The 13,682-nt window shown below is 42.6% G+C and overlaps 1 protein-coding gene across 1 annotated transcript in view; it reads left to right on the top strand.

The window, feature by feature from the left end:
- Positions 1 to 13,682, top strand: part of Larp4b (La ribonucleoprotein 4B) — a 78,565-nt gene that overhangs the window by 45,026 nt on the left and 19,857 nt on the right. The window contains 6 exon segments of the mRNA XM_032885131.1: positions 3,473 to 3,551; positions 5,076 to 5,212; positions 6,840 to 6,943; positions 9,387 to 9,497; positions 10,437 to 10,490; positions 10,587 to 10,796. Of these exon segments, the coding sequence (XP_032741022.1) occupies positions 3,473 to 3,551; positions 5,076 to 5,212; positions 6,840 to 6,943; positions 9,387 to 9,497; positions 10,437 to 10,490; positions 10,587 to 10,796 (695 nt within the window).

Genomic DNA, 13,682 nt, shown 5'->3' with positions numbered 1-13,682 from the left:
GCAGTTGAAGACTTTCTATAGGCTCTGGGTGAAGAGCAGGAGGAGAGTTTGAAACTTGTGGGGACTGTAACTGGGCGTGACAGTGACTATTAGAGACAGTTCTTGTGCTTCTGGCAGAAGGAAGTGGGAAAGACCCGTTGTCACGAATTGCAGAGTGAGCACACTGTCCACCTTGACAGCAGTTGCCCTCAGAAAGAACTCCACCCCACACCCAGCCTTTCTGTTCTTCTCTTACAGTGATGTATTTACCACAAACCGGAATGAGGACTGACCTGTTCCAACTAGTGTCTTTCTTCCTGCCTTGAACGCCACATTGTACTTAGTTGTTGTCCTGCTCTGGGCTCCTCTCTCGTAACAGTGCTTAGACTCTGTTTCTGACAATCCTAACAGTTTGAGGAAGAGCACCATGTGCTCTGTGATACTCCTGTCTAGACGTTTTCTCATGTGTTTCTATCACCATGCCTATAATGTGGGGTAAAGAGAAATCCACAAAGGTAAAGCGCCCTTTTTCATCATGTGTCAGGACTGCACACTTGGTGACAGTCAAGAAACTTAGCGTGGTGGCTGCTGACCTTGACAGCCTGCTGGAGTCCCGTTGATTTCTATAGTTAGGATTGAGGAGTAGTGCTTTTTCATGCCTAGGAACATACTGGTTCATTTATTTTACTTATTTTTTTTTTATATTATTTTTAAAAAGAAAGTAACCTCAGTCCTGTATCTCCGTCTTGTAAGTCATCTGGTGTCTCGCTGATGTCACTCAGTCCTGCAGCCTGTCCTCAGCAGCTCTCCTCTTACCACGTACAGTCCTTGCCTCCCCACTACACCTGCTGTCTGGCTACCCGCATGGTGCTGCGCCTCCTGCAGTGCTACCGTGCAGTTTGTGCTAGATCAGTTTCCACCATTCTGCTTAAAAAAAAAAAGATTTACTTTGTGTCTGAGTACTCTGTCCATGTATGTGGGTACTCTATCTGCGTATACCTGCACGCCAGAAGAGGGCATCAGAACTCATTATGGATGGTTGTGAGCCACCGTGTGGTTCCTGGGAATTGAACTCAGGACCTCTGGAAGAGCAGCCAGTGCTCTTAACCACTGAGCCATCTCTCCACCCCCAGTCTCCATCATTCTCTTACACAGTATCTTCTGTACACCTATGTCCTTCCATCAAGGTCCTTTGGAACGCTGTTTCGTGTTAGCTGTTCCTATGTCCTGGCCTCCTGAATTTGTTTAAGCCTTACTTAAGTTGTCCTTGCAAGTATGATAATTGCATTTACCCAATTCTTTAAAGACCCTATTTTGGCCAGGCCTGTTTAGGGGGTGGGGGTTTTTGGGGTTTTTGTTTGTTTGTTTTTTTCCTCCCTATGGTATTTGAGTCTCAGCTTTAACAGGCTCCATAGCGCTCTAATTATAGGCTATATATCTCACCCTGCTCTTACCTATTTTATCTGTGTGTGCGCGCATGCGTGTATGCGTGCATTCGTGGGCACATGTCTGGCATTTGAATATTCATGTGGCTAAAAGCCAACCCTCAGGAGACATACCAGGTCTCTCAGTAGAATCTGGACCTCATTGATTAGGCTGAGAAGTTGGCTAGCAAGCTCCAAGAATCTCCCTTTCTCTGCCCCCACTCTCACTCCCAGCCAGTGTTGGGATTCCAAGAGTATAGCCTCATAGTCAGCGTACATGGATCAGAAGGCTAAACTCAAGTCCTCACATTGCTGCACAAAAGCACATACCAACTGGGCTATCTCCCCATCCCCAGGGTCACTTTTGTTGGTGATTTCTTCATCCTAGCAGATCATTCTCTTCTCCCTCCTAATTCCCATGTACGTCACAGTAGACTTACCTGGTAGTCTTCACGGGCCAGAGGCGTCTCTGTAGGCACTGGCTCTTTGCCGCTGCAGAGTGGAACACTGGCACACTTCTGAGCTAAATGGCAGGCCTTCGACTTCTTTACTTGGCTTTGGTACCATGTGGTACCAAAAGATGGTCTGCCCTCAGTGATTGTGTTAGCCTCTTGATTATACGGCTGCAACTTCAGTCTGCCTGTACCATGTAACCATGGTAGTCTTTCCAGGACATCATCCCCCAAATTGGTTCCCAGTCACTTTCAAATTAAAATTTGAACAACCTCCCTGACCTGAGTCATACATGCTTCGTTCTGTGCCTTTCTTTTTTACTGAGTTCTTCGCTCCACAGCTGTACTAGCCTCCTTGCTGTCTGATGGCACTGCCTCACAGGGCCTCTGTCTGGAATGAGTCACTCTTCTCATGCACACTCTTTCCCCCATCAGTTCAGAGGACACCGCAGTGTGGGGCAGCACCATGCTACTCTGGCCCTGGGCCCTGTGCCCTGACTGTTTTCTTCTGAGTCACTTGAGTCTCATTACGCTGCCAAAGGCTTCTTCAGCTGTCCATTGTCTGCCTCTCGGTGGAATGTTGGCCCCCTGAGAGCTGGGGCCTTGCTTCTTTCAGTCTGAATTCACAGTTCATGTATCAAGTAATTGTCTCTTCAGTATGGAGATTGTAGTGTGAATTTAAAGGAGATAACCTTGGAAAGTCTCCAGATCAGAGATTGACAGGCCACATTTTCACTTTCAAGTCTTATGGTCTCCTGTGTTTTATTCCTTGGTTATTTTTGCAATTTAGTTTCTTTTTGCTAGTGAAGATGTGTTTTGTTACTGCTCAGTATGATACTGTCTCCAACTGTCTTCTCTACATTTGTTCTGAATTCCCCCACCTTGTCTACCTTCACAGTCTTTAACCTTGACTTTTAGAATACAAGTGTCCTCTGTGTTCTCCTGTCTGACATATGTACAGACACTTGTTAGTGTTCCAATGCCTTCAAATCAGTGATAGTAAACATTAGTTCCCAAGGCGCCCTGGGTGCCACAGCTGTAGGCAGGGGCTTTCAGTCAAACGTCACGCTTCTATAGTGCATTGCCTTTCTCCTGCTGCTGTCTGTGACCATACACACATAGTTTCTCATTAGTCCCTTAGACAGCTGGGAAGGAAAACTTACAGCTCCCCTGTAGAACATACCTAGTCCTGTAGAGCAAATGGCCCGTGTATCAGCCGTCTCCAGCTTTCTTCTGATGTTTTGGTCTGGGGCTGTTTGGTTTTGCCTGTGCTTACCTTTTGCGTTGATTCTTTGTTGTTGTTGTTTTTTGTTTACTGTTATTTAGAGTCAATGTGCTTGTTTATTACCTGAAAACCTTTTCTGAAGTATGGCAGGACCAAGGAAGCCTGTGCCGACTGTTGTTGTGACAGTGACTGCTGGACTTGGCTACGCAGTACCATTGTTTTCCCAGCTATTGCGTTTATTTTGTTTTTCCTGGGTTACTGCAGATAAAATAGCACTTTTCATATTATTGTACATATATACAGGTGAAAACACTGAAATGCTGTACTGGATTACCCACCTGCTTGGTAAATCTTAAGCCTTTTTTCCTGAGTTGTTTATTACTTCTGTATAGGAGGAAATGAGTCTCAACCAGAAAGCCAGGAAGACCCTCGGGAAGTACTTAAAAAAACATTGGAATTCTGCTTATCTAGGTAAGGCTGTTAGTGGTTTTTTTTTTCTAATGCCTGATATCTCTTGAATTACACTTTGGCTATTGATTACAAATGTGATTTTTCATAGTGGTATGTTTATAAATACCTAATTACATGTCTGTCTACTCATCAGAAGTGCTGTAGAGAACTGGTGGTGACCCTCAGGCCAGGGATGCCCAGAGTTTGCCTCAGATCCACTTTGGTGATGGTTGTCTGGACTGTTGTTTGACTGTGGATTTCTGCATATGCACAGCATGCTGTAGGACCTTCAGATGAACGCCCAAAACACTCGCCGCTTTAGTGGGCTCCTCCATTTAATTTCCCTTAAGTGACATCTTGCTGGAAAATGTTGACCTTTTGAGTTAGTGATGAGAGTAGATATGTGGAAGGTAGGTAACTGGCAAAGAGTGAAGCTCCCTGTAGCTCTGAGGACACGACCATGTCTGAATGAAGGTCCCACAAAGACAAGGAGGCCTGTTTAAGATAAAGGAACAATATCCAGGCATCCTTTCTTCCTCCCCTTTATCACAACTTAGTATAGCAAATAGCATGGTGTAAAAATGAAGGATACTTTTGTCAAAGTTTTGAAGCTCTGCTCTGATCCCTGCCATTTACAAACCTTTGGTGTAGCCTTCCCATAACTCCCAGTGTCAGCTCTGAGAGGAGGAACGGTGAGCAGGGCTCCTCTCAGGCAGTCTTCACTGAAGGAGGGCTGTGGAACCCAGCTGTGCTTTTGTTTTGTGGTGTTTTAGAGACTGTGTGTTGAATTGCATATGGTCTTTTCCCTGAGGATTCACAGAAACATTTTCTTTGGCCCAAATGCCAGGAGGTAGTACATCTTGTCCTGTTTGCTGGTGTATGGTTTTCCTTCTACCCGGGCTGAAGGTGCTAACCCTATTTTCTTCTTGTTATTGACATTGGCTGCCTAGAAGCCACAACTTGAAGAACCTTTAACATGTGTCCAGATGGTATGGAACATCCGGGGTACTGACATTCTTCTGGCCTTTTGTATTTCTTGTAGCTTTCTGATTCATTTAACTAGATTTCCCTACTGTAAAAAAGAAGAAAATAATTCGTGTACATTTTTAATAAATTACTCAAACATTGTCCAAAACAAAGATGTACTATAATTGCACCCTTTTATTGGTTTGTTTTGAGTTACTGTTTTTGTTTTCTTTTTCTTCCTTTAAGACAGGGTCTCTCTCTCTCCCTGTTGCCTTGGCTATTCTGGAACTTGCTCTGTAGACCAGGCTGGCCTCCAACTCAGGGATCTACATTGTCTCCTTCCTGAGAGTTAGGAGATAAGGGTGTGTGCACCATGCCTGACTATAATTATGTTTTAAAAGAATTATTTCATTTTTGGCTAATTTTGATTCTATCAGTTGAGTAAATATCATATGGAGTTTAGACTCAGCTCTCATTTCAAAGCTGTCTCACCACACTCATGCCTCTTGTAAATCGGTTTTAGAAGTGAAAGTTCTTTTAAAGTAGTATCAGTTAGAAGAGTTTGCTTTCTTTCAACAGGGAGAATCTTGCTAGCGACATGTACCTTATATCGCAGATGGACAGTGATCAGTATGTGCCAATTACAACGGTGGCTAACCTTGACCACATCAAGAAGCTCAGTACTGATGTGGATTTGATTGTTGAAGTCCTGAGATGTAAGTAGACAGTGAGGTGAAGTTGACAACTGTCTCCACACTATCTGTCCTGTTATAAACCTTCTCACCCAGCCACCACACAGGATTTGGGTGTAAATTAGACCCTCCTCTCCTCCCACAGCCTCCCTGTGTATGACAGGGGCATTGACTGAACCTATAGTGAAAGGTCAAAGATCATGGGTAATTGAAAGAGAAAAAGAATCTTTTCATTAGAGATCCTTAAAGACAGCTGCTAAATTAATGAAGACCAAAACCAATAATAACATTAATGAAGTAAAATATTGGTTTAGCTACTAAATGAATTTCTTTCCAACTTGTTGTTTAACCTTTGATGAAATATTGTTGCACTTTTTCCTTAGAAAGATATTGGGAATGACGTTTCTCTGAAATGTGGCGCATACAGTGAAGGTTTAAATCCTACACAGTTTAAATCCGTGGGCACTTCACTAGTCCCTTAAAGCTTACCTTCTGTGTCAAAACTGTGATTTATTTATTTCTACTTGATTTGGGGGACTTCACTACCTTACCAGTTTATTTTCCTAAAAGAAAGAAAATAACCTCACCTTAGATGTTGATTGGCCTTAAAGTGCCACATTCAAAGTCCATAGCCATTTGGTCTTGACCCATGGGAGGAACATGAGGTGAAGGATGCCTCTGCTCCTCTCAGAGCTTTGCTGGCCCTGTGGCGCTTTCTGCATATACTTTGCTGTGATGTTTCCGTTTCTTTTTTAAATCACATTGTTTTTATTATAAAAATTCACTTTTTGTACTCAAGCTACAAATTCCAGGTGAGTATTTTTCCCTGCTCCCTCCCTTGAAACTGATGTGTGGTCCAGCTGTAGCGGCTTTCTCACAAAGAAAACGGTATGCTCTACCGCAGACATACTCGCACACCCACTGCTTACAGATGTTTGAGTGATTCGACATTGCTGTGTTTGAAATAAAGTCTTAGTTCTACCAACCAGCTTTTTTTGTAGGTGTGTGTTTATGTTGCCCTGTCCCTATTCATTGATGAGACAGTGATTTCAAAAATTTTCTGTGTACACTTGACTAAGTAGTGATATTAAAAGATTGCTATCTTCCTTTAGAGCTTAATTGGATTTAAAAGATTTTTAAAAAAAAAATTATCACTACTGTGTGTGTGTGTGTGTGTGTGTGTGTGTGTGTGTGTGTGTGTGTGTGTGTGTGTGTGTGTTAGTTAGATCTGGTTTAAAAACTCAGCAACTTGGCTGTATCTGTTTATATACTACACTAAGTCTGTGGAATTATTCTTAAGGATTACCCCCAATATCGCTGACTAAAGTTGTCAGTTTTCACTGTAGAAAGGAGAAAACCATTAACCCCTTGTCTGGTGCTTCTAGCGTTTGATCTGTTGGTCTACAGTTGTCACCTCATTGTGTGTATATTTGGTAGCTCTTGCAGGACCTTTTAAATTTACATATTCCTTCACTTTGAAAATTAAACAGAAAGGTGGGTTTCAACTGTTTGGCAGTTTGTTTGAGTTTCAACATTTTAATAATTCACCATGTGTACAAGTTTCTCTGGTATGTTTGGTAAGGAGTGTTCACATTCTGTTGGCGTATCATGTAATGTGTATTTCACCCTTGTTTTTCCTCCCTTTTCACAGCTTTACCTTTAGTCCAAGTGGATGAGAAGGGAGAGAAAGTAAGGCCAAATCAAAACCGGTGCATAGTGATACTGCGTGAGATATCTGAGTCCACCCCTGTGGAGGTAAGCGCTGCTCCACGTGTGCTGCTTGACGTTTTCCCGAGATTTTTATTTTGTTGGTACTTATTTATATATCTGTTTTTGATTGTTTACATATCTGTTTTTGATGGGGCTTGTTTAAGAAAAGATACAGAAACACCTTTTCTCAGAATATACACACTGATAGATACAATGTGATTCACTTGCAGAAGGAAATGACCACACCTTTTGTTCTCAGGATTCCTTTATACATTTATATTTTTAAACATAATGGGGTTTGTATATTTCAGTAGTTAGAAATTAAAAATAAAATAGGTTTAGATGTGTGATGGGTGGGGATGCTCCATGGTGTGGGTCTGTGTTCTGTTTGCATCTATTGGTTTGTTGGTCTGCTTTGTTTGGGCTTGGGGCTTTTGGTTGTTTGTTTGTTTTTTGTTTTTTGTTTTTTTTTTTTCCCCTCACTAGATATGGCTTTTTGTTTGTTTGGTTGGTTGAGCTTCGGTTTTCTAGAGGCAAGGTCCAGGCTGGCCTTTAACTCATGGTCCTCCTGCCTCAGGCTCCTGAATATAGGTATGTGCCCCCATGACTGGCCCAGATGCTTACACATTTAGTGCTTTCAGGCACGTCCACCTGCAGCCCGCCAGCTGCATGCAGCCTGGAATAACTAAGAAGGCCATCTAAAACAAAACTGCAAACTTACTAAAGCATGATGAGTGCTTGTGTGTGTTTCTTTTGTAAGTGAACTGCATGATTCTTAAGTATGAATCTTGTTGATGATATCACTTGTTTGCATGTTGTAACAGATGGACAAGCCTGAATTTAGCCCTTCAGCAGGTTCTGCTTTTTCCTTTTGCCTGATTCCTTTGAAAGATTTTGTGCAAATCCATTACTACTGAAAGCAACTTATTTTCATCTTTGCTGTTTGAGAGAATCCTGGTTTAGAGCTTACTAAAGGCTTTAATTTGTTTGGTTTGGTTTGCAGGGAGGAGTTAGTAAGGTTTCTGGATTGGCAGGGAGTGCTCTCCTCTCGACATCCCAATTCTTGTGTTTTAAACACATTGTTCTTTTCTGGTTTACATTGTTTCTGCTGAAAAAAAATCTGCCAGTTTTCTCTTTATTCCTCTGTCCTTTTCTCTGACTTTTGGAAAATTGTATCATTGATTTAAGCAGGTTGAGTTTACTCTTTCAGAGCTTTCATCCTAAGCCTTTTCCTGTCTGAGCACTTGAAATGGACATTGAGTAACTCTCGGGGGTCTCCGGGGCTGCTGCTGTTTGTATTCTTTTAAGGTTAATCTAACCCCTCTTTTTCAGTAGAAGGCAGCGCCTTTTCTACTTCTTTATGTGATTATTACTCCTAATAAATGTCTAAGTTCCTTGGTGGCGTTTATCCACGTAGTCCCAAAGACGCCCAGCTCCAAAAAAAATGGATAAAAAAATTACTGGGTACCAGTTTGGTTTCTGCACATTTGTGAAGTGGTTCAGAACAGCCTTCATTTAGGGCTTCAAACAGTCTTGTTCATTTGCCCTCCTGTTCTCAGGGTTAAGAAGGGTTTCCCTCTCCCGCTGCCCAGTGACCTGGCTGTAGGGTTATTTTACCTGACCATTCTAGTTGTTTTGTTTCTGGTTAATGGCCTAAAGAACCCCCCATGAAGCTATGGAGACTTGCCCATCCTGTGACCTGGAAACTCTAGGCTTTGGCGCTCTTGGCCCCTGTGTGTTCTCTCGAGGATGGCTCTCCATGCCTACTAATGACAGGTGTCTAAAAAGCTTTATATAACATGCATTTGTCTTTTTTACTTATGACTTGTGTCATTTGGGACCATAAATCTAGTTTAACTTGGCCAGAAGCAGCTCAGCTAATATTTTTAGTTTTCAAACTATCTTTTAAAATAATTTGTGTATTTATTAGCCTGCTGATAAAATACAATGTTTCCTTCTTCTCTCCCTCCTTCCCCTTCCTTCCTGTTTCCTTTCTCTTCCTCTCGCTCCACTCTGCTTCACTCTCCCTCCCTGTCCCCATCCTCTTCTGTTTAAGGATCATGTAGCCCAGACTAGCACAGAACTCTGTGTAGCTGAGGATGGCCTTCAACTTGATTGGTCTTCTTCCAGCTTAAGTGCTGGAATTACAAGCATATACCACAATGCTCCATTTATGTGTTATTGGGATCAAACATAGGGTTTCTTATGTGCTAGGCAGGGCATGCTTCCAAGTGTGCCACATCCCAGGCCCCCCTGTTTGTCATATTAATTCCATCCAGTTCCTTGTGAGTGGAGAGGCTGCCAGGGATTCCTGCCTTCCTTCTCTGTGGCATGTGTTCCTGTGGGTGCTCCCTGCAGTGTTTCTCAAAGGCTTGCAGTTGCATCACAGCTGCATCACAGCCTGAGAGGATACTTTTTCCTCCTAATTTGATGAGGACAAAAAGCAACATAACTGAGGACTAATTTCTAACTTCTCTGTTTTCTATAGGAAGTAGAAGCACTATTTAAAGGAGATAATTTACCAAAATTTATAAACTGTGAATTTGCCTATAATGATAATTGGTTCATTACCTTTGAAACAGAAGCTGACGCACAGCAGGTGAGTATATTGCTCTGCGAGCCGTGAAGTCCCTAGTTTACCCATGTTCCTTCAGTGTGCAGCAGAAGTTAGGACACTGAGGCTGTTACAGCAACACCCAGTTAAGTCCAGGGAAAATGAGGTGCAGGAACCACAGGTATGATTTGTAGCACTACTGAAAGAAGGTCACATTACTCCTTAAATGTGTTATGAGTAGGCATTTGTGGGAAATCAAATCTGCTCTCATATCTGAGGAAAACTTTTGATTGCCAAGTAGGGAAATTTGAACTTAACCCTGACCTGTGAGGCAGTGTCCATTGTGTGGCAAAGTGCTTTCAAAGTTTTTGAGAAGTTTTGTGCTCTTAAAGGAGATGTCTGATTTAGAGAAGCATACCAAGTATGAAATGTTAAGCACTACAAACAGAGAGTCAGAAGGGAAAAACACAGAAACCTAAAGACCAGAAGGGTAGAGGTCCTCACTGTGTGGTGCGGCCTTGGCCTGCCTGATGAGCCAGACGGTGAGCAGAGGTGAAACTGTGGAGCCTCCGTATGAAGTGGAACTTGATAAAGACTTAGTGCTCAGATGAACATAGGCCCACGCAGTGATAATAGCACAAATACTTCAATCTCCTTTCCTTTCGAGCACTTCCCTTCCTGTATTACACAGTCCTAGTTTTTAATTGGGATGAATAGGAAGGAAGCAGTGGTCCTTTTTGTATCATAATTGAGGAATTTTAAGTTGTGGGTTTGGGATACTTACATTATGTTATTTATTTTTTTACAATAATTTGGGGGTACAGGTACTGTAATGATATTCTTACTGATCGGCGACCAAAAGAGGGTCATAAATCACTCTTTTTAGATCCTGTCTGCTATATTCGACCATATAGATCATTATTTGAGCTGTAAAGTTAACTTAGAAAGTTAACAGAATGGTGTTTTGGATAATTTTACCCATAGGCTTACAAATACCTTCGAGAAGAAGTCAGAACTTTCCAAGGAAAGCCAATTAAGGTAAGTAAGACCACTGCTTTTAACTCCTTTATTATCTGATCGGTGTTCTTGAATGTTCTAATGGGAACATGTAACATCGTGAATGTCTCCACACAGGCACGGATAAAAGCAAAGGCGATAGCGATAAACACATTTTTGCCAAAGAATGGATTTAGACCTCTGGACATGAACCTTTACACACAGCAGCGTTATGCTACATCGTTTTACTTACCTCCAGTGTACAGTCCCCAGCAGCAGTTCCCTCTGTACAGCCTGATCGCCCCCCAGACATGGTCAACAACACACAGTTATCTCGATCCACCCTTGGTAAGCCTTGTTCTTTCTGTTTTAAATTTACATAACAGATTTTTTTTTGTTGTTGTTGTTGTTTTTTTTTGTTTTTTTTTTGTTTTTGTTTTTTTTTGTTTTTTGTTCTTTTTTTCGGAGCTGGGGACCGAACCCAGGGCCTTGTGCTTCCTAGGCAAGCGCTCTACCACTGAGCTAAATCCCCAACCCCTACATAACAGATTTACATTGAGATATTGCACTAGGCCCTTTGAAAGCTTAAGTCCTACTCTAATCAGAGAACCATGTGTCTACAGCTTGTCTAGTGCCCAGACCCCAGGTTACGGTGTGGATTTAAAGTTTAATTAGGCAATAGAGTCCTGAGCAACCAAGCCCTGCGATGCTGTGATCCCTCTTAGCATTTCCTTTCTATGACACAGGACAGTAAGGGCTCCAACTGGTGTCCTGAGCAGAGAGAGGGACTTGACACGAGGAGTTCTGTCATAGAGGAAGATGTGTTCCTAACAGTAGGTTCCTAACAGTATAGGGAAGCAGACACATGGTGAATGTCTCACAAAACTCAACGTAGTTGGCATGCCTACCTTAGGGTTGGGTAACATGATTCATTCTTTTGGCCTCTGTTAAGGACTTTGGTTTTAATTCATAAGTTTGTAGTGAGCACAGTCACTTTTCTCCAGGTTTGTACTATAGACTCTAGGAAGCATGGGTTCTGATTCAGCTTTATTGATGTAGTAAGGTTGCAGTACGGTTCCCTGATAAGAAAATCAACCTTATGTGGTAAATTCCTTGAAAGTGAGGTCCAGGTTACAAAGGTCGGTGAGTTTAGTCTGTAGGTCTGCGGCACATTGTTGACACTGATTTAAATGTAATAAACAGTGAAGAGTAGGATGCATAGAAGGAAGTAGTCAGAAAGCAGAGATGAACTCACTAAGTCGGGAAGAGTGCATATCCAGGATGGGGCTGTGGACCAGATCAGAGAACAAGTAGAGGGTGCCGCCACCTGTCATGTTGTCAGTACCACTGGTTGGCAGGCCAGCTGGGGAGGTGTGGGAAAGAGGGAGCTTGAACAGAGTTGTTCAGACTTGAAAATGCAGGTCCTGTTAAGTACTGAAACATGAAGATAAATGTCTGTGAGAAAAAGAGTCTGTCTAGGAGTTGATATTGCCAAAGGAGATATAAAGAGAAAATACCATTAAACTCACAGCAAGGATTGGTGAACCATTGTGTGTACCTTAATTGGGTGTTCATGTTTCATGGGAACTTAGAAGGATCGAAGAAAGGAAGGTCTCAGGATAGATTGCGTGTACAAAAGCATTCACGTTGCTGAAGGTCAACTTTTATTCTGAGTATAGCAGGCAGCTGGGAACAGGGGTGGTAACTTGCTTAGTCCTTAGACACATGGACTTTGACCTGATCTTGTAGGAAGTAATGTGGAACATTTTGTTTCCTTAAGAAATGAAAATGGGGGCTGGAGAGATGGATGGCTCAGAGGTTAAGAGCACTGTCTGCTCTTCCAGAGGTCCTGAGTTCAATTCCCAGCAACCACGTGGTGGATCACAACCATCTGTAATCAGGTCTGGTGCCCTCTTCTGGCCTGCAGGTGCATACACGCAGGCAGAAAACTGTATGATGTATATATACATAATAAATAAATAAATGTTAAAAAAAATGAAAATGGGCTGGAAAGGTGGCTCAGTGGTTAAGAGCACTGGTTGCTCTTCCAGAGGACTCAGGTTCAATTCCAGCACCCACATGGCAGCTCACAACTATCTATAACTTCAGTTCTAGGGGATCTGACACCTAGGCACATTTACACACACACACACACACACACACACACACACACACACACACTAAATTAAAGCATATTCTATATTTTAAAGCTAGCTCTCTTGCCATGTGCAGGACAGGAGTTATAGGAGATTCTCAGGCCTATAACACTCCCCTCCCTCAAGGTCTAGAACACTGCACCAAAAAATGTTTGGTATACCAATATCTAAGATGAAGACTTATGTCTATCTGTAAACTTTGAAGTGGCAGAGGGAAACACATGGAGACATAGGCATAGGTAAAGACTGCCCGAGGAGGACACCAGTGGCTCAGAGCACAATAGTAACAGTGGACAAACAGGCTTCTGTCCTGCTTGAAAGTCTCTGCCCAACAAAGGAACAATTGCCATAGGGGAGACACCCTGTCCTGGAAGAGAACGTTATGATTCACCCAACACGGGCTTAATACCCACATACACAATGACGTAAAGAAGTGCATATCAGAAGAACAGCAGCTCTAAAAGCAGAGCCAGTGGGCCAGTGATCTGTCTCAGTACTTGCCACAAGCTGGACAGCACATATTCGTGACGATCTCCTCTGACGCTCAAGTATGTGCTGTGGCACGTATACCCCCACATGTAAATCATCTCTCAAACAATAAGAGCTTTAAGAAGCAATACATATGACCAATTTATATATAAATGAAACTGTACAACGTTCTTAGTCATAAAGTAAACACAGTTACAAAGCACGAGGTTCCATGTGCCATCAGGAAGATAAATGGCAGCTGACACCCTGGTAAGGGTGTGGGGAAGGGTCCCTGCACACTGTCTCTGGGAATATAAATTAGTGCCGCCACCATGGAAATCAGTGTGGAGATTCGGGAAAAAAATAAAAGTTGACCTGTAATAGCATCCAGTTTCCACCCATGGCATAATCCAGTGGAATAACTACCCACAGACAGTAGTAGAGCTGCCTGCACGTTCATCTGCATCTAACATAGAGGGATAGTTTGTAAGATCAGGATGCGAGATTCTGTGCCCAGTGACTCAACTGGGTTCCTGAGAAAGGTATGATGGAAGAGCGTATTGTGCAAGGGTGCACCCCAGCCAGCCATGGGAATTTGGAAGTATGGGGT

This window comes from Rattus rattus, chromosome 14, assembly GCF_011064425.1.
Source record: "Rattus rattus isolate New Zealand chromosome 14, Rrattus_CSIRO_v1, whole genome shotgun sequence".
NCBI classification, from domain to species: domain Eukaryota; kingdom Metazoa; phylum Chordata; class Mammalia; order Rodentia; family Muridae; genus Rattus; species Rattus rattus.
Note: the sequence above shows the minus strand (reverse complement) of the source record. Positions and strands in the feature narration are given on the sequence as shown.